Source organism: Typopeltis vanoorti, chromosome 10 (assembly GCF_054136105.1).
Source record: "Typopeltis vanoorti isolate ZY-2024b chromosome 10, IOZ_Tvanoo_1.0, whole genome shotgun sequence".
In the NCBI taxonomy this organism is placed as follows: domain Eukaryota; kingdom Metazoa; phylum Arthropoda; class Arachnida; order Uropygi; family Thelyphonidae; genus Typopeltis; species Typopeltis vanoorti.
Genome location: NC_143558.1, coordinates 64797963 through 64820492, shown reverse-complemented (window position 1 = coordinate 64820492; position 22530 = coordinate 64797963). Strand labels below are relative to the sequence as shown.

The 22530-nt window shown below is 34.8% G+C and overlaps 1 protein-coding gene across 3 annotated transcripts in view; it reads right to left on the bottom strand.

Annotated features, from left to right (window-relative positions):
- LOC150102474 (serine/threonine-protein kinase Genghis Khan-like) overlaps positions 1 to 22530 on the bottom strand; it is a 550831-nt gene that overhangs the window by 401654 nt on the left and 126647 nt on the right. For all 3 annotated transcript variants that reach the window (XM_090399333.1, XM_090399335.1, XM_090399334.1), the window contains exons 3-4: positions 20880 to 20963; positions 10659 to 10754 (exon numbers count right to left, since the gene is read on the bottom strand). In XM_090399333.1, coding sequence (XP_090255459.1) covers positions 10659 to 10754; positions 20880 to 20963 — 180 coding nt within the window. The remainder of the gene's footprint in view (positions 1 to 10658; positions 10755 to 20879; positions 20964 to 22530) is intronic.

Genomic DNA, 22530 nt, shown 5'->3' with positions numbered 1-22530 from the left:
GTTGAGTAAACTAGATGTTAATAAGGCTGTGAGACTTGATAATATATCACCATGCATTCTGAAAGAATGTGCTAGGGAGTTGACACCTGCCTTGACATATTTTTTAAATATAAGTCTTGCACTTGGTCAAGTTCCTAAGGAGTGCAAGATTGTGCCACTTCATAAAGGAGGTGATCAAACTATAGGCCTATCTGTGTGTCAGGTGTTGTGGTTAAGTTGTTGGAGAAGCTTGCTTGTGAGAACTAGGATCCAGAGTTGGGTTGATAACGATGATATTATCTTTGATGGACAGCATGGATTTGCTAAAAGGAGGTCATGTTTTAGTAATCTACTTACTTATTACAATAAAGTGACTGCTTCCTTGGACAGAGGAGAAGGATAGTCAGTGATATACTTGTATTTTGCAAAGGCTTTTGATACAGTACCTCATGATAGGTTGACAGTCAAACTAGAGCAGATGGGGTTGGATATTAGATTGTTGCATTGGATTGGAGACTGGCTATCTGATAGGTATCAACAAGTTGTGTATGGGGGGAGCGATATCCAGGAAAAGGAAAGTCACTAGTGGAGCGCTTCAGGGGTCTGTTTTAGGTCCATTAATGTTTAACTTGTATATTAATGATATAGGTGAAGATTTGGATGGAGATATTCAGTTGTTTGCAGATGATGCAAAGTTGGGACGAACCATGAAGTGAAGATGTTGTGGCCTTACAGGAAGACTTGAACAGATTGAGTGATTGGGTATGGGAATGGGAATTCAATGTTGCAAAATGTAAGGTTTAAAAATTTGGAAAACAAAGATGGGATGCAGAATTTATGCTTGGTGAGAATATATTGTTGGAAATAGAGGAAATAAGAGATCTGGGGGTGATAGTGGATAAGGAGCTAAAATTAAGGGGACACATTGCCAAAATTGTGAACACAACACAAAGGCTTCTGGGAATAATGCAGAGGACACTGATGCGTAGAAGTAGGGAGATTCTTGTTCCGTTGTATAAGGCTTTGATTAAGCCGCACATGGACTATTGTACCCAGATTTGGTCACCGGGTTTTCAGAAGAATGAAGAGATGTTGGAAAGGGTCCAAATGAGACTGACTAAGGTAGTTTCTGTCCTCTGGAATGTCAAGTATGAGGAAAGATTGAGAAGATGTAATTTGCAGAGTCTGGTGACAGGAGGAAGAGGAGAGATATGATAGAGACCTACAAGTTGGTAAGGGGTTGTTATAGGATCAATGCTGGAGGAGTTTTACAGAGAATAGTTGGAGATCAGGGGAGAACCAGAGGTCATCCCTGGAAACTGTATAAAAAGGGTGTGAGTAGGGGAGTGAGTCAGGTTTTTTTCGTGCAGAGTTGTGAATGATTGGAATGCCTTGTCTGAGAATGTGGTGCCTGCAAAGAGTTTGAATGTGTTTAAAACATGGTATGATGAGCTGTGTGTGTGATAAAAGGACCTCCCAGATGAGTCTTTGACTCCATGAGGTCTTGGGGTGGTGGTAATAATAATAATAATACACTGAAAGTGTATTAGAAAAACTTTCAACGTAAATTTCTTCCATTTGCAGTTTAATGTTTAATTAAGCTGTTCTTAAGTTAGAATTAATTTTGGTTTGTCACTGGCAACTCAATCTCTCTCTATATATAAAATTTAGAAGTTTTTATTGTTTCTTTCCTATAAAACAATATTTTTCTTGCTCTCATGCATACCAAAGTCTGCATAGATATTTTCTTGCTGTTTTCCTCTCATGATATTCTGATTCCAGCTACTCATCAAAAGTGTCTCTGCTTCAGTGATTCAGAGAAATTAATGGCTAGACCAGTGGGTCTTAACCTTTTTAGTGATCAGCACCCCTTGAATCTAAAATTAAGTTCTCACACCCTCTTGAAAAATGTGTTTCTATTTCTTTATTTAGGAAATTACATCTATTGCAAGATAATTTATTTATTGAAAAATAAACACATATATTTACATATACATACAAAACAATATCTCAATTTTTAATGTCTATGTTATTGTTTATTCATAATAATACTTTTGAAGCGAGGCTCCTTTTTTGAAAGAGCCACACATAAGTCATCACTTGCATTTAAGCGATTTCTGGCTTTTGTTTTTACATGCAAAAGTGATGAAAATCCCATTTCAAACAGGTAGGTAAATGGTAAAAGTTCTGCAATGCTGCTTTTGCCAGCTGTCGATAAGGTTCTAACTATGTACACCAGAATTGTTTAAGTCCAGTTTTTGAAATTTCATTTGAATACGTGCATTGGCTCATATTTCAATAAGATCGTCATTTATTAACACGTTGACTGCCGTAATGTTAAAAAATTTTTTGATCCCCAGGCCAACTTCTTTTTGTTTTACAATTTGCTTAAAGTAACATAAAATAATCATATTTTATGATTTTTTATTTATTTCATGCAGCTAAATAGATTTTTTAAGTGCGAATCACGTGTGCACCGCGCGGCCTGAGAAGAATTTTTTTACTGCTGGGCCGAGCGGTGCACACGTGATTCGCACTTCACACAAGGTCAAACTTGGATATATATGACGCTTACGAACAGTTATATGTGTTGAGTGTTTTGTCCGGTGGAATAAATTTGTTATAGTGATAAATATTGTTATAAATTGCCCTAATATGGGAGACTACGAAAAAGAGCAACGTCATTTAGAAGCCTTGATAAATGAAGTTCTATCTGATGACGAACCATATGAATATTCTACGGAAAGTTACTACGGAAGTGATCTTAGTTCTGTGTCTTCAGATTCTGATTCTCTCATTGCTAGGAAGAGAATAAAAGTATCTACAACTGGTAATACCGAAGTTTTCGCTCCTAGTACATCTCAGTTTACTGCTGCTCATTCTGTAGACCAAACAATTGATGATGTTATAAGAAATTCCTCAGATGAAATACTTGGAAATGTGAATTCAACCGACCTACAATGGAATGAAATTACAAGTGATAAACTAAAACATTTTCAGTTTGTGGATAATAATTTTGGAATAAAACAAAATGTTATTGAAGAAATGCATGATAAACAGCCTGTAGACTTCTTTTTTATGTTTGTTGATGAAGGACTGCTGGACCTAATGGTGCAAGAAACTAACAGATACGCTCTTCAAAAACTCAGTAAGAGAAGTTTACCAAAAGCAAGGATAAGAAAGTGGAAAAACACAAATCCCAATGAAATGAAGATATTTTTGGGTCTGCAAATTTGGTTCGGTTTAGTGCAGATGCCAAAATTAGAGTGTTATTGGTCGAATAACATCCTCTATTCTACAGAAATCAAACAAGTTATGTCAAGGAATCGGTTCGATCTTCTTCTCAGTAACTGGCACTTCACAGACAACGAGGGTGGAAATACTTCTGAAAGACTTTATAAAATTACACCTCTCATAAATCATATAAGAAAAAATTTCCAGAAAATAATGACGCCTTCGAGTAATATTTGCGTTGATGAAACTTTAGTTCCTTTCCGAGGTTGCCTTTCGAAGTACATCAAGAATAAACGACACAAATTTGGCATAAAACTATTCAAATTGTGTATTGAAGATGGATATACATATGATTTCAAGATATACTGCGGCGCAGAAAAGACCAATGCTACTAATAGTGTTCCAACTTCAATTGTTATGGGACTTTGTGAGAATCTTCTTGACCATGGACGCACAATATTTGTAGATAATTATTATACCAGTATTGAATTAGCGCACAAACTTTTGAATAGACAAACACACCTTGTAGGCACTTTGAGAAAAAATCGAAAGGGAATTCCACAGGATTCCAGAAGAAATTGAAAAAGGGTGAAATAATTGGTAAAGAAAGTGACACAGGGGTGGTGGTAATAAAATGGTGCGATAAACGTGAAGTGCTTATGTTATCAACAAAACACACAAACAAAATGAAATCCCTTACAGCAAGAAATGGTAATGAAGTGCAAAAGCCGGAAGCTATTATGGACTATAACAAAAGCAAAAGTTTTATTGATCTATCTGATCAGATAAAAGCCTATGCTTCTTGTCTTCGAAGAAGTGTGAAATGGTATCGAAAACTCGCAGTTGAAATTCTTTTAGGTTCTGCTGTGGTGAACGCTTTTATAGTATATAAGCGAGTTACTGATAAAAACATTAGCATCACAGAATTTAGAGAAAAAATCGCAAAAGAGTTATTAGGAATTACACCAAAGGAAAATAATGTCGCTTCGACTTCAGACAAGGAAAAACATATTTTAGAAGAGGTTGGTACCAGTAATAGGAGAAGATGTACATCTTGCTACAAAAAGTTAACCGAAGAACATAATAGAAAATATGCAACATCTAAGGCGACACAAACACGGTGGAAATGTGTTCAGTGCAAAAAATTTTACTGTGTTCGTTGTTTTACTATTGTGCATAACTGTAGTTTGTAATTGTTAATAATAATTTCACCTAATTATTTTTTTCATATCAATTTGTCTATTATTTGACATTTTTTTGTTTATTAGTTTTTCAATTGTTTAGAAGAAAAATTTATGATTTGTAACATTTCTAATGACATATATTATAAATAAATATTTAGCACCATTGTTATTGTTTTATTCAACATTAGAAATTGGCCTAAATCAGGTAAAAATAAAACCCCTATAATAGGTCGTGTAGTTGAAATTCTACTGTGCTAACCATATAAACCTGTTTACCAGGCCCCACATTTCCATTACCCATAAGCATTTCATTTAGATACGAATCACGGGTGAACTACACGGCCTGAAAGAAAAATCTTTATGCGAATCAAATATGATTCACGCAACGCATTGAACAAATGTAGTGTGAATCGTATTTGATTCATACGGCGGTCAACGTGTTAAATAGCCATCGTCCATCGAATTTGGGTCAAACAGAAATGGATCCAGTATCCATCTCTAAACTTTGCTAATATTTCCCATGGTAAAGTATCCATGAAATGATTCATTCAATTGTTGGAGGTATATTGCAATTTCAGGTATAATTATTATTTTCTCATTTTCCAGAACGATTGAATCAAGCAAAGGAAAGTTTGCAAAATTCCCATTTTCAACTCAATGTTTTCAAATTTTTAGTTTTCCAATAAATGAAGATAATTTTTCACTAGCTGTTATTATGTTCTTACCAAATCCTTGCATTGATGTGTTTAATTCATTCAGGTGGCTAAATATATCTGCTAAATAGGCTAGTCGAAGTATTGCTTCTCTTTTTTCAAAAGCTTTAACTAAATCACAATTTTGGTTAGTAAGAAACTGTATAATTTCCTTGTGCAATTCAAAAACCCTGCTTAGCATGCAGCCCTTGGAGAGCCACCGTACTTCAGTGTGATAAAGAAGCACAGTATGAACAGCACCGATTTCTTGCACAAAGCACAAAAGATACGATGATCAAGCGCTCGTCCTCGGATATACTTTACTACATTTACTGCAGTAGTTAAGTATTGTTTTAAATTCTCTGGCAAAGCTTTGGATGCAAGTGCATGATGGTGCAACATGCAATGCATTATTGTAACTTGCGGTATTTCTGTCTTGATGTATGAAAAAAATCCAGAATTTTTGCCCAACATTGCAGGGGATGTTTCAAAAAAAAAGTTTTTAATATGATTGAAAACATCAATTCCAGTGACTCACAAAATAAAAATTCTTCTAACATTTCTTTTTCCTTAATGTATTGCACAAATACCAAAAACTGATTGCAATTATCAACATCAGTTGATTTGTCTAGTTGAATACTCACTTTTAGAGGACTGGTTTTGATATCTTCTACTACTTGCAGAAAAATATCAACACTGAGATCTTGAATGCGTGATCGAATAACATCGTTCGATAAAGGAATCTGTTGAATTTTCCTTTGTGCTTCAGAACCCAATACAATTTTTGCAATTTCAAGTGCACATGGTTTTACCAATTCCTCAGCTATTGTACGACCTTTTCTTTTCTTAGCACACAGATATGCCACTTGATAAGAAGCTTCTAACAAGGGCTTTTGAACTGCCGCAACGTCAAATTTTTTGATAGTACCGCTGGTATCAAATCGTGCCTTCTTATACTTCAAGATGTTAAGAGTATGTCCTACAGATCACCACCATGCTGATTGTTGAAATGCTCTAACAACTTTGACGGTTTAAGATTGGAGTTTGAAAATATTTTGCAACATAAAATGCATTGTGGTTGTTGCATACCATCTTTTTCTGTTGTACAAGTGAATCCATAAGCAACATAATAGTCTTTCCATTGGCGTTTTTTCAACATAATGAGGGTTACTACAATCAATAAAATAATTATAATTTTTCAAAATTTGCAGAAAACCTTTATATAATCAATTGATCGTATCCGGTATGGGCTTTAATCACTGATTAATGTTGGTAAATTAAAGAAAATTAGTATTCGTTTTTGCATCAAACTACCTCGTTAACATTCGTACTCAGAGTATGCGAACAAGGGCACATATCAACCAGTTTCTTATTGTACTGCATGTGCTGGTAAGTGCGATGCACTGAGGCAAAGGTAGAGAAGGTAGGAGTGGGGATCCCAAAAGTTGACGTAGCGTTCGCTAGTTTCTCACAGGCGGTAGTTTCCACCGATAATTTAGAAACATCTCTCGCACCCCTGGAAATGCTTTCTCGCACCCCCAAGGGTACGCACACACCCCAGGTTAAGAACCACTAGGCAAGACAGAATCTTGAGAGACAGCCAGAACAAGTCATTACAGCTCCATGTAACATAAATAACAAAAAAAAAGTTTATTTTTTTAAAACAATTTAAGTGATCCTTCAGTAATTAGATCTGTTCCGAAGATTCTCATTTAAATCAAAACAGTCCAAGTTGTTTTTGTTCTTCTTTTTTTTGAATTACTGTTATGGTACTGTTAAATTTCCTTTCATGAATTCTTACAAAATTCTAATTTATATTTCTATCTATTCTTTATATATGTGTATAAGCTATGATGTCATTAAGTTATTTTAGTTTCAGAAGAGTTGTCAGGTTATGGGAAATGTTATTATTATACTTCTCGTAGAAAGGCTTAGACGTTGGTTATACATGCTTATTAAATTACTTAAGAAATTTACAACATACAAATGATATAAATTAAAATTAAACTTTAATCTATATTCCAATATTTCCACAACGCCACGTTGCCATTTTCACAGGAACTTAAAATAAAGACACGTGCACACAGGCACCACACACAGTAACTGAGGACGAAGCAGGAAGCTGTTGTTTCTCCTAAAAGTCCTGATGGTGCCCCCTAGAGGGCTATGTACGTATTCTTGGCCGTTGGGCTGAAGGTCCTCTGATGTAAGTCTACCAAATTTGGGGCAGTCTCATGCAACCAAATTTGTTGAGGTTTGGCATGTTTCTTAGGGCTGAGGCTGATTCCATGAATAGCCTTTCAAATTTGAATTTACTACGGTGTATTACCGTAGCTTTCTTCCACCGTATTCTGTGGCTAGTATCCAGAGCATGGTCTGCAAGACCAGAGTGGCTGTACTGGTGAAAACGGACGTAGTCCTGTGTTCTGAAATTCTGAAGTTCGCTGTCCTGCCTGTTTCACCGAAGTAGGACAGCTTATAGCTGCAAGGGACCTGGTATACACCAGGTAGGTCTTTAGTGGAGAGTGGATAAGAGACGCTCCACTAAAGACCAACTAAAGATTTTTTATATGATCTGTAATAACAGGTCAAGTTGTTTTTTTAGGATTTTGGCAATTTTTTCTGAGGTGCCTCGGATGTAGGGAATGGTGATGGATTTAGAATAATCCTTGTTGTGAAGGGGGAGAGCAGGGTTGTGGTTAACTGGTGTCAATATTTTTTTGGGGGGGGGGAATAGCCATTGGCTGAGAAAGTGTTGAGGATGTGGTTTAGTTCTGTAGTTAGGGCATTGTCATTTGAATAGATAAGTTCAGCTCTGTTGTGTAGTGTCTTAATAACTCCATATTGTTGTGAGGGGGGGGGGGGATTTGTTGGTGAATGTATCTGCCTGTATGGGTGGGTTTTCTATAAACTGAGAAAACCAAGGTTCCATCAGGCAGGTGGATGACTAGTGTGTCTAAGAAAGGGAGGCTGTTATTTTTCTCCTTTTCCAGGGTGAACTCAATTCTGGGTGGTTGGTTGTTTAGGTGTGTTAGGAAGGAGAGGAGTGTATCAGAGCCATGTGGCCAAATAGCGATCACATCATCAACGTAGCGAAATGGTTGGTTTATGTGGGGCAGAGTTTAAGGCTTTATCTTCAAAAGTCTCCATAAAAAAGTTGACCAAGGGTGGGGAGAGTGGTGAACCAATAGTAGTCCCCTCTATTTGTTTGTAGAATTTTCCTTGCCAAACGAAATAGCCAGAGTTCATAGTGAACTGAAACAGGGCTGAGATATCGGGAGGAAATTTAGCTTGGATTAGCTCTAAGGGTTCTTTGAGTGGGAAATTTGTGAATAAGGAGGAGACGTAAAAACTGACCATTATGTCAGTATGTTGGAGTGTAAGGTTTTCTATGCTGGCTTTGAAATGGGCTGAGTTTTTTTATGTGTGATGCCAGTATAGCGTGTGAGCGCTTTGGCCAAATGTTTAGCTAATTTCTATGTGGGGGAATCAACGGACATCCACAAAAAAATTGGACTTGCCATGTAACTTTTAAATGATTCATTTTGTCTAAATCAGGTTGATCATATAGAACTAATACTGGTACTATTTCCAGATGCGAGTTTCACAAAAAAAAAAAAAAAAAAAAAGCAAGAGAAACTCTAAAAAAGTCCTTTTGCAGAGATCAAGGTTGAAACAATAGCTTTTATTATAAGCTTAGTTTAGCAATGATCAGGGCCTATACTGAGAGAGAGGGGATTGATTTAATATACTACAATTTTTGTTCTAAAAGAGCTTCAGAGAGCAAAAACATTGAAAAATGAACCAAAGTTTTAATACTGCCTGACTTTTTAGGGGAATAGGATGTGGTATCAATGTAGCTTCCTGTTTTTAACTACACCAAAAACTACAAGACACAATTTAGTAATCCCAGAATAAGTAAATTTAAAAAAGTAAGGTGTTATTGGTTTCTAATTCTAGAGCAAATGTAATTCACTGATTTCCTAAAAAAAAAAAAATTAATTTTAGCCCAACAAAGAATAAAATTTACTGTTTCAAAATTAACATAATGACCACTGAAGGGGTTAATGCTGAAGCAGCTATGGGACATCCTTAAGTGGATTAAAAGTGCCCTGTATTATCATTAGACTTGGATTTTTAAATATTTTACTACCTCTTCACAGCTTAATGGCTCGTTTAGGTCTAATACTGCTATCACCAGATTTCTCCATCATCTGTCTCTGTCATAGGCTGCACTGGGAGTCAAATGTTCATCCAGCTGTCTCAGTTCTTTCATTACCTCATCCATCTATCCATCAATCGTGCTCTGTGTCTTCCTGTGGATCTTTGTTTTTGTGTCAATTTTATCTGTAAGCTCCCTGATCAACTAGTTCATTTGCCCTCCAAATATGGCCAAACCACTTAGTTCTCTATCTTATAAAAGACAGTGTGCTCAATCTTTGAAGTGGGTTTCATAATTCCTTGTTATGTCTTCATTCATACAGTCCGATTTTTTTAAGGTGAAAAACCTTTATCTTCCTCAGTAATAAGTGTTCTATTATCTCCTTGTGCTGTTGATCATATTCACAACCACAGTTAATATCGAACACAGATGGCTTTTTTCTTGATAACATTCTGGATTTTTATAAGTTAAGATTGCAAAATATCCATGAATGGCTTTCTCAATTCTCTCCTTTATCTCTTATGCATGTTTTGTAGCTATTAATCTTCATTCTTACATATTTAAAATTATCCATCTACTCAAAAATATAACTATCAACAAACTAAGTTGGATTTTCCTGATGAGTCCTTAAAATGCACATGTATTTAGTCTTTTCTGGTTTATGACTAGATTCATAGACATTCCCTTAATTAAATTAGATGCAGTTTGTGTGACATCCTGACAAGTCTAGAAGGATAACAATGACATCAGCATACTCATAAGCATAGGAAGTTCTCATTCTTTTCCATTTTTATTTGTTCATTTAGCATTTAGAGTATACCTAGAAATTATATAACTTCTAGTTATACTGAATATAACAAAAGGTTAGGTGCTTGCAATTATTCATAGCAATGCTACATGGTATAAATAGCAGAGAAACGCAATTTATTAGGGCTTCCAACTCAGCATCTTCAGAGCTCTAAAGATGCTGGATGAGAAGCCTTAATAATGCCTCCCCCACCCCTCTAGTTAATACCATGAGCAATGCTATGAAAAGGGTATAGTGAAAAGTTGAAATTATATACAAAGATTGAATTTCAATAAGTGCTAATAAATAACTATATTTCCTATCCAGAATAACAATTGCATTATTACCTTTTGACTGAGTCAGAGGTGCAAAATATGCCTTTTATGTGATTAATGATTTATTTCCGATGCTTGTTTTAACCACCTAAATGGCCATACAGATAAAATATATGCTTCCTATCCATATTATTTTTATAATATCCAAAGGTTATATTGACTTCAATGGGTACTTTGCATCCATGTAATTATGGATGTATATACATGTCCAGGCTGGTACAGTAGTTAAAATAGATTAAAAATATATATATTAATTTTTCCTTTGCAGTATTAGAAAGTACTTACTAAATTATTATCATCTTGAAAAGAATAATGGAGATTTGTAATCCACCTTTTATCCCCAAATACTAAAACATCTCTTTCTTCCTGAAAGCAAGCGGTCTGCATTTAAAAAATAAAATAAAATAAATAAAAATTTATACTCGATATGACAGAACAATCTTTAAATTCATTAAGCATAATTTAATAATAATATGACTGCTAACTTTTCAATATTAAGAATGTAGAAAAGTCAGATTTCGAAAAGTAGAGTTTTATTATTATTATTATTATTACCTTATTATTTTTTCCCTTTAAACCACATAGTTATGTCGCCATGAAAGACTTAAAAATATCCTTTTTGTTTGAAATTGCTAAAAATGGCAAAATATAATAATTATTTTTAAGAACAGGATCGTCAAAAACAGTGCTGTCAGCTTTAGAGAACCATCCATAAAGTTGTGCCTCTTAATTATGCTGCTAGCACTCTCAAAAGAAGATGAAATTATTTTAGTATTTATAAACAGAGCTGATTTATTAATATTTCATTTGTGTGTGTGTTTGTGTTCTAGCAATAGCAAACATGGTAGAGTACAAGTGCATCACTATGCAAGCAAAAGAAATTATACCTAAAAATAAAGAAATTACCCTAAAAATTCAACCAAAAATGATCACCATATACAATGCTGTATTTATTACAGGTAACCACAAAAAAGCACCAAGATATGAAATGACATCAAATATATCTTTTTTTTTTTCTCAAATAATTCATACTTTAAGAATTTTAATTTTGGCATTATTAGCATTCAAGAATATGTATGCATAGCTAATCTAAGGTGATATGGCCACTTAAAGAATGGGTCAAGAAAGGTTAAAAAAACAGGTGTTTGATGCCGAGATAGCAGGAAAGAAACCCAGAGGAAGACCAAGGTCTAGGTGGATTGTTTCGGTCAGAAGTGTGCCTTAGAAGCACAATATGTCAGATATTACAATATTGGAGTGCTCACAGGTAATAGATTGATTTGGAGTAAAATTGTTGATAGGAGATTAACAATAATGTAAATTTAATCATGCAGTGCTGTCATAGTAACCTGAACACTCCTTGGGGGTGCAGATCAGGAAACTGATGATGATGACGACATTTATAACAATAAATTTTATATAATGTTTTTTTCATTTGATTCCATTATAGTGTTCATGGGCACTGAAAACTTATTTCCAGTTTTGGCTATATATTTTAATTCATATCTAAAGATCTTGATGATTTTTATATTTGTCTCTTCATGACTGTCCTCTTCATTTCTTCACTATAGCATAATGCAGGTTTGCAACATATTGTCACAAACTTGGAATACCATTTTCTGTTAATTAAATTATTTCAATTTAGAAATTAAAAGTACCAGTACATTAAAATTTTGCTTGCACTGAGGTTTAAGTAATGTCTCAATTAAATTTAGTAAGGATACAGAAGTTACATTAAAAACTTTATAGTATGGCAGTAATTTCAATTTTTTTTTAAATCAAAAACTGAAAATGTGCAAGAACAGCAGAGGATGAAACTGTATTGAAAGGAAGTACAGTGGTGCCTCGTAGTTCATATTTAATTTGTTCCAGAAACCTGTTCGACCTATGAATCGTTCGAAGTCCCAATGAACATTTTACATAAGAAATAATGGAAAGCGAAATAATCCGTTTGCATATCCAAAAAATTTCATTTTTTTTTTTATCTATTTTAGGTTTTTTAATGTTAATAACTTAGAAAAAATTAAACAAAATGTTTAATTTATATTTTATTAATTTTAATTATTACAACATAAAAATAACAGTGAAGAATATTTTTTAAATATAAAAATCACAAAGACGAAAATAATGCTCCTGTTGTTAAGCATCTTCTTTCTACTTCTTAGCTGGAGTTGAGAATGCAGATTCACGTTCTCTTTTTTCTGCAGAGAAGAATCTATCTAATGTTGTTTAGTGCTGATGATTTTCTTTGATATTTTTAAAATAACCCATCGCATTGTCATCGAATAAGTTGATATTCCTGGTCACTACTGTCTTATTGGGGTGCCATTTTTCCACAATAGCTTGTGTTCTAACCCAAACAGAGAACAATTCTGGAAGGTCGGCATTGGAAATGCATCCTTTGGCATCCTTTTCTTCCATAAAAATTTCCTTTTCCACTTCTTTTTGTTGTTGATGTGAAGATGTTGAACTTCTGTGCTGAGCTCGGTTTTATAATCATCTATTAACTCCTCTACATCCTCATCACTCACCTATAATCCCATACCTTTACCCAAAGACACAATTTCATTTACAACAGACTCTTCTTCACAGTTTGCTATTTCATTGACTGAAATATAATCTGGCCAGAGTTTTTCCAAGCAGAAATCATTATTTTAATAGAAACTTCTTTCCGTGCCTTATCGATGATCCTTAAGCAATGAAGAATTTTGTAATGCTCTTTCCGAAATTCTTTAAGAATCAGTTCTGTGGCATTGGTTATTTCAAAGCACTTTGGAAACATAGCCTTAATATGTCGAAAGTTTATTTTTCACTTGGTTAGAGTATAATAAATTTAGTTTAATCCTTTATCCAAGTGTGAGCAAACAAAGTTTGCGCCTGAAGGTATCTTCAGGACTGGGGTAAGGTAGTACAACACCTTACCCCAGTCTGGTATAAAGTTATGCATTAAGGGAAGGTCCCTTAATGCACAGCTTTATACATGTCTGCAAGGAGATGTGTTTTGCATTATGGGAGATACTGAGACAAGGAGATACTGAGACCAAACTACTTCAGGTGCAAACTTTGTTTACCTACAGTTGGATAAAGGATTAAACTAAATTTATTATAGTCTAACCAAGTGGAAAATAAACTTCCAAAAATGTAACAAAATTAACATCAATATGAATTTTATTGAATCAAACATAGGGAGGAAAAAAAATAACTGAAAATAAACAACAGAAATCAGGAAATATTTTATGCAATGCCAAAGATGTGCTTGCCATGAAACAGGATTCATTTTTAATCATAAAAATAAACAGAATTTTGCTTGCTTTGCCTATTTTGGAAGATGAAGGAAATGTGAAATGTCCTGTATAGTGAGTGACAAATAACCCTCCCCAACAGAAACTGTACTGCAAATACAATTAAATCGATAATACAGTACATACACAATTAGTATAAATTGGAGACATCTGAAATGAAAATAACCTGCATAATAATCTAACAGACAAGTCTGGTTGGTGAACGTTATTCATAACTTATTTTTTTATCAGTATTACAACATCAAACAAACTAAATTATAAAAAATGTTTATTAACTGGCTTATATTTCTCTGGATTCCTAAGAACACACTATATGTTACAGTTAACACCAGTCACATATTAACTGTTAACATATAATGTGCTCTTAAAATGCTGGTTTGAAATCCAGCGAAATATAAGCCAGTTAATAAACATTTTATATATATATATATATATATATATATATATAAAATTTAATTTGCTTCATGTTGTAATTCCATTAACAAATAAGTTCTGCACAATAATAAACAACTCCCCTCCCACTGACACAATCCAAATTTAATTGAAACATTCAAACTAGCAAGCAATATATATTTAAAACTTTGTAAAAATGCAGGATGTGACATTGCTTGGAATGTATATGTTAAGCTATGAATTCTATGAGATATACTCTGATATTTTCTATTTCATTAAAAAAAAAGTTGATAGCATCCTGCTAAACTAATTTCATGTCCCACTAATGAGAATGACACACAGTATGGAAAACACTGCTCTACTCAATATGGTGTGAATCAATCTAACTGATTAATCTTTATCGTGCACTTATATGTTCAAAGCTGGATTACGGGTCCGTCCCAAATGTATAGTTCTGCAAGGCAAAGTAGTGATGGTGGGATCCTATCCATCATCATCAGAAGAATAGCTACTGTGTGTCTAAGTTTCAGTAAGGAAATATCGTGAGTAGACATATTACTAACTATTATAATAACGGAATAACTCACATAAATTATTCTTTATTCGTAGAATTTTCACCTGAGTATCACAGGCATCATCAGTACAGGTACAAGGCTAATTAAACAATAACTGTTATATTCACAAAGCATCACCTAAGTAGCTAAGGTTAAATTTCCTAAATTTATTTAATTATTTATTTATTTATTTTTATATATATATATAAATATATATGTGTGTATACAATTATATGTTAGGAAAGATTTGCTGGCTTATAAAGTACTATCTCCCACAAGGGGGAAAGACGTCGACCATCGGATCCGTTTAGGTTAGGGGAGTGAAGTAATGTTTCACATGTTTCTTTGTATAGCCGTTCCATTAGGAACAGACTTTTGTGAATGACTTTTTGTCTTGTTCCTCTTAACTCTATGTCTGGTGTTGATGGCATGTTCTGCAATTCCAGACTGTTTGGGTTCAAGGTACTGGATGTACGACTGGTGTTCTTCTGCTCAGGTCCGGTTAGAAGAACACCAGTCGTACATCCAGTACTTTGAACCCGAACAGTCTGGAATTGCAGAACATGCCATCAACATCAGACATAGAGTTAAGTGGAACAAAAAGTCTGTTCCTAATGGAACGGCTATACAAAGAAACATGTGACACATTACTTCACTCCCCTAACCTACAGATCCGATGGTCTACGTCTTTCCCCCTTGTGGGAGATAGTACTGTATAAAGCAGCAAATCTTTCCTAACATATAATTGTATACACACATATTTATATATATATATATATAAAAAATAAATAATTTTTTTAATTATTATAATTGAATAATTAAATAACTAAATAATTAAAAATAAATAAAAAAATTTAAAAATAAATAAATAATAATAATTAAATAAGTTTAGGAAATTTAACCTTAGCTACTTAGGTGGCACTTTGTGAATATAACAGTTATTGTTTAATTAGCCTTGTACTTGTGCTGATGATGCTAGGTGAAAATTCTACGAATAAAGAATAATTTACGTGAGTTAATTCCGTTATTATAATAGTTAGTGTGTGTCTTTTGTCCATCATCCATTCCAAGTCATTATGTTGAAATAAATAAACTGGCTCGATTACTTAGATGGAAATAGTTGCCTCTTAACTATGCCCTAAAAATTGTACACAGGAGATGTGGCTTGTATAGAATGAGTTTGTTTAAATCATACCCTTTGGTAACTGTTTTCTTTTATATATAAAAGAAAACAGTTATGCAAGCTGAATTGCATGCAACTCTGCTGCATAACTGTATAACTGCATAATTGTCAACTGAGATCTAATTAGATATGATAAAGTCAGGAAATATAGCAGCACAATCAACAGCGATCTCAGATCTTGAACCATCAGTACAGATGGGAAGGAAATCTGAGTATTCTGCTCTGTGTGTATTAAATAATTGCAGGTAGACAGATAACGGAGTCTTGAACTTTCTTAGTTTGAACAGTGAGAGGCTGCATGATGAAGTACGATTCTGCCATGGAGGAACTGTTATATTTGGATCCAGTTAATGTTGTCAACATTCATGGCCAACAGCTTGCATAATCTCTTGAGTTCAAGAGATTACAATGCTAAATGACTGCATTTTGAAGGCTCACTGAAAAAAGCAACTTTAACCCCAAGAAAACTATCAGGTGCCACAGCTTTAAGTCCATGATTACACAGAGAGACAGAATAAACTTTCCATGCTTGATAAAAGTGATTTCAATAACCCAAGGAGAAGATTTGTGTTCATATTGGCTGTGAACAAGTTGGAAATTACAAGCCCTGCCATATATATAAGCCCAGCAGATATAATCTACATGTGGTGGGAATAAAGACAGTAACTACAACAAGAACTGGAAGAGAAATGGCAAATTGGAGATAAAGCATGGACAATCAATTATAAAGTGGGGATACTAGTGAGAAAATCAAATTTTACAAATAACCAGTGTGGAAAGCTGAACCCAAACACTGCATAGGGAATGAGTTGGAACCAATGGTCTCAGATCCAACATTAATGATATTTAGATCCATCTCCAATCTACAAAACCTCACCTACTTTTCTTGACAGAAACTCAGATCTGAACCTCTTCAAACACTACTCATTTCCTTTCACCTGAGAGGTAGGGTTTGTGCATATGTTTGCTTCAGTATACCATGCCAAAGCGTATCCAACCTGGAATCTGCCAATTTTGACCTCCTTTGACTAAAAAACACTATACCTCATTCTATCAAACTCATATGCTATCTCTACTTTTCTCCTAATGCCAACAGTCACTCTGAACTTCTCAATTTCCTTTCCCTAAATGTTGATTTTCTTCAATCCAAATTTCCTAAGAACAAAGTCATTCTCCTTGGGAACTTCAACGTTCATAACGCCAGTGGCTACCCTCTTCCACCTACTGCACAGATCAAGCATGTAGAGGCTGAGATTTTTGAAATTACAAATGATCTCACACAAATTGTTCACATGGCAACCAGAATAACAGACAATGACACCCATTCTCCAAAATAAATTGGATCTTTTCCTCACTAGTGACCCATCTAAGTACACTATAAATGTTGTCTATCCTCTAGGCAGCTCACACCACAATCCAGTACAGATCTCTTCCTGAATGGAGCAACAAATACACAACCGCTCGCATCTATGTGTTGTAGAAAATAAATATTTCAAGAAATAAACAGAAATTAAGGAACTCGCTAATCGACAAAATACAAAATATTAATTTCACTTTATACAGAATAGAAATATAAAAAAATTAAATAAACTCTAGTCAAATAAATAATACAAAAGAAAGTAGGTAGTATATCTTCTAAAATATTTCTTGTTTTGCATTCGTTTTTCATATGTGTATCATTACAGTATTATTTCCATTCTCTCACAATAAACATTCCATGAACCATAGCAAAAATGTCTATAGAAAAACCAAAGATGACAAAGCCTTTTGCTACTTGTGTAGGTAAGTGTTTTGCAGTCTTCTCTCATTTATAAGGTTGATATTGAAAAATAAAAATTAAAAAAATAAATTAATTAAAAATTAAAGCACCTCTAAGGAATTGGGGTAGGTTCAGATGGAGATGTAAGAATAATATTCTTCATACCATCCCTACATAATCAGCACAGGACAATTTATTTCACTAAAGTAGTTTAAGGCTTTATGAGAGGTTTATTGTAATTGATATTCCCACAACAGGTAATTCATGGAAAGAATTACTGTAAATGTTTTTTAACCAATTCTGGGGATCCTATCAACCTTTCTATCTGGATAAATTAGGATGATATTTTTCCAATGGGATACTCACTTGTTTTTAAAGTAAATTCAAAAATATGTGTTAACATGTATTTTACTTCTTGTTTTTTGTAGTGCTTGATATTCCAATAATTTATGAACGTGGTTGAGATCTTATAAATTCCTTTCCTCCCCATCCCACCTCCTCCGGAATTTGCTTTACAAGCTTCCCATCCTAAAGTCTGAAGATGAATTTTCAAGCACCGCTAGAACTCCCTGCCCACCACAGAGCCATGCATGGAAACTGATTACTGGTAAACAATAAATGTGCTTGGAAATGGGATCAGGACTAATTGGCACCACAGCAAACATTGACCTAACTGGTCTTGGGGAATGAGACTGCAGCTGTAATTTGATCTCCAGGCAAGTCCACTAACAAATTAATCCTGGCCAAGCCATCTAAACAGCCTGCCTTGTCAAAGCACGGCTTAAGGCAGTGCCATGCACACTACCAGAAAAGTGAAAGCAAAATGATTCAGAAGAAAGAGAGAGAGCAAAGAATAGCAGAAGAATGAAAAGCACCATCATAAGGAGGGCCACTCCCTGTTATGGTACTTTTCATTATTTCTATATTCTTCTTCCTATTCCACAAACAGAAGACCCTTTAATCAATTGAAAGAGTAACAAAAGGCACTGCCAAATATGATTCAGTATTTTAAAGAAATCAGAAAATGAGAATGTTTAAGAACTGGAATCAGAAATAACTGAAAATGTTTAAGATACCAAACCCATTTATTATTAGTATTAAGAGAGATCTCCAGGGAGTCAGGGATTCATCGAGGGAGGCCACATACTACAGATACACACACAAGCTATCATACTTATTCTTGAATTCATTTATGCTGTTTGCACACACACAACATCCAATGGCAATCCATTCCAATCACACAACACCCTATGTGAGAAAAATCTAGCCCTCATCTATCTTCTTAGCAGCATTCATTCTCAGCTTCCAAGGATTCCCTCCTGTCCTTTCCCCACCCTCCATAGAATGAAACATTCCATCAACTGGAATCCTGTATAACCCTTTCAGGAGCTTGTAAGTCTCAATCATATCACCCCCTCTTTCTCCAGTTTGCTAGTGTCTGCAGTCTACAAATTCTCAATCTGTCTTCGTAATCAGTATTCCACAATCCTGATATCATTTTTTTAATACTCTCTCCACTGTATCGGAATCACAACAGAAACCAGGAGACCAGACTTGCACACAATAGTCCAAGTGAGATCTTATCCAGGCCTTGTGAAAAGGCAAAATGACATCCTTATCTCTACATGTTAAAGTTCGTTTCAGTTGCAATTACCTTTTGAATTGTATTTGCAATCTTTGCTACATGACAAAGATTACAGATCTATTTATCCAACTAAGACAGATGAAATAGATAGCTTAACAGAATTACCTCAAAGGCAGAGTTAATAGATTCCACATTACGTGTGAAAGAGATATTAGAAATTTTCAGTTCTTCTTGAATATGAAAGTTGATTGATCTCATTCATCCCTATAGGATGGGTAGAGTCCTCTAAAGAGGGGGGTTCATGACAAAATTAATGAGCTGAAATTAATTCATCACTCCTTGCTGCATCCCCTAAGGCAGTGTTTCCCAACGATTTATGAATCATGCCCCACCTCAACGCCTCAAAGATTTTCATGCCCTCCCACCCCCAGCATAATAGTCAGCCAAGTTCTGAAAAAAGTATAATATAAATAGTTACTTTAAATAAAAATAGGTAAAACTGTTTTTAATTTGACTTTCTTCAATGAATATAGATTTTTATATTACACTATGTAATATATAATTATAAAACATAAATCAAACTGAACTCAGGAAAATAAAATCCAAGTTAATGTGATGCTCGAGCTTGATGTCTGCTGCAAAGAGATTTTATTTGAGGTACTAATTTAGTCAATTTCCATCTCAAATCCCCATGGTTTGTGATATCCAGATGATTTCTTTTTTTTAGTAACAAGTCATTTATAGCACTAAAGCCACATTCAATTAAATATGACAGGAAGGGCAACAGTAATTTTTTGCAAAACTAGTCGAATTTCGGTATTTTGTTTCTGCCTTGTCAGAAAGCCATGCCATTGTTCCTTTTATGTTGAATAAAGTTCCAATAGATTCATCATTTTGCTTTTCTGAGAGTTCTTCTTGATACTGTATTTATGTCGACTGCTGTATTTTCAGGGTTTCAACATCAACAATGGTGATTTTTTGACTATATCGATGATGATGACGAATGCAATATCATTTTATAATTGCCCCCCCCCCCCTCTACTGGGACATACGCCCACATGTTGGGAAACACTGTCCTAAGGGAGGCCAGACTTAATAACAAAATTCATGACTGTAATTCATGTGTGTTCATGGGGCCGGTTTGCCTGCTTGCAGGATGAAAACCCAGATAAGCTGGCAGAAAAAACCCTGCTGTCTATGTCCAACACCGGCTAAACTTGGCTATGGCTGAGGAAGATCCTTAAGATCCTCATGTCATCGACAGGAATCGAAACCTAGGACACTCCTTTCCCAGGCATATGGTTGCGAAGCGCAAAAGGCACTAAGCTAATCACGCAGACTTATGAAAGTTACTCATACTTTTAGATCATGTTTGAATCACAAGTCTTTCAGAATATCAGGGATTCAACCATGTTGAAAAATAATCAGTCACTCATTGCATCAGTATTAACTGAAGCAGGAGGACAGAATTTTTGACTACACAAAACAAAATGAATCTACATATATACAGATATTCAGATAAGTGTTGTTTAATTTTGACAGTATATATCAGAACACAGAATTATAAGTAAATAATTATTTATTGATTTATTGCTGATATTTCGCTGGTGTTATAACCAGCATTTTCAGAGCACAAAAACACAGTTTGTCACAGTACGCGACACTACAATAACATAGTTTAACAAAATTGTAGCGACAACACGAAGACTAAAATTCAGATAAGTAATCACCTCTGCTCGTTTTAGCATTTCCCATTTATTCAGTATCTTCATAGCAAATACTTTTCCTGTTACTTTCTGCTTCACTACAGCAACCTTAAAAAAAAAAAAACAGAAGTATTACATATACAGTTCATGAAAATACAAGACTCTAAAATTGATCTGTACTCTAAACAGTAAGTTATAAGTAAAATTACATCCCAATACATTTACAAATTATGTAATTCCAGGAACAGCCTAGAATGAAATGAATTTAAATTCTAAAGAGAGAGAGAGAGAGAATGAAACCTCATTCTTTATAGACATTCTTTATATACTAAATGCATTTTTTTGAAACTTCAAGTATACCATCATGTTGCCAAACAATTTCTGTAGAGCAAAGGGATCACGTGGTAGTATTCAATGGGATAAAAGCCAAAAGGCAGCACTAATGAAATATGTTTGAAGGAAGCACTTTTCATGAAGGAATGAAGTTGCAAACTTGGATGTCCTGTAATGTCTCAAAGACATCATCTAGATGATTCGCAGGGAAGAATTATTGGGAAAGCTTGAAGGGTGCAGAATTATTGATATTGCCAGAGTTTGGAATCTCACAGAGTGTGGTATTCAGGCTCTGGGCAGCGTTTCAAACCAACAGAATGTGTTCCAGACATTTGCTAAGAGGTCACCTTCATTGCACCATCAAGACTGGTTTTTGATTATAAAAGCAAAACATAATTGATGCACCATGGCAGGTCAGCTTGTAAGTTGGCTCCATTCAAGCACAGGTATGTAGATATCTCAACAAACTGCGGCAAGACGTCTGCAATAGGCCTATATGCCCGAAGGCCCATAGTCTGCATCCCTTTATCTACAGCTCACTGTAGGACACAATTTCAGTGGGTATCCAAAAAAATTGAGCAAGGCACCAATGGGCTAATGCACTCTTTACAGATGAGAGTTATTTTATTCATTCCTCTGATTCTAGACACCACTTTATCTGGCAGGAAAATGGCACTGCTTACCATCGCATGAATGTTGTTGAAAGGGATAATGGCGGTGTCTTCATTAAGTATAATGCCTCCCCACACCATGACCCCCAGTCATGGTGTGGGGAGGCATTAAGTATATCCATTAAGTATAATGCATCCATTAAGTATAATGCATCCATTATACTTAATGCATCCATTATACTTAATGCCTCCCCACACCATGACTCCCAGTCATGGTGTGGGGAGGCATTATACTTAATGGATGCATCGAGCTACAAGTGCTGGAAAAAGGGACTATGACAGGTGAATGATATTACAATGAACTTTTTCAACATTATGTTCAATTGTTCTGTAATGCTGTATGTGAAGAATTAATTTTTATGGATGACAATGCCACATCACATCGCACCCGAGCAGTGGAGATACTTCTGGAGACCGAGGATATTAAATGAATCAAGTGGCCAGCATGCTCCCCAGATCTCAACCACATAGAACACATCTGTAATGCAACAGGGAGATATATTGATGCTCAAAATTCTCCTCCAGAATACAAACAAGACTTCATTCCTGCTCTAAAGGAGGAGTGAGCAAGTTTGCCTCAAGAACTCCTGAATCACTTGGTGTTAATCATGGTACGATGTTATGAGAACTGCATCACAGTTCGGGATGAACATATTCCATACCGAAATGTC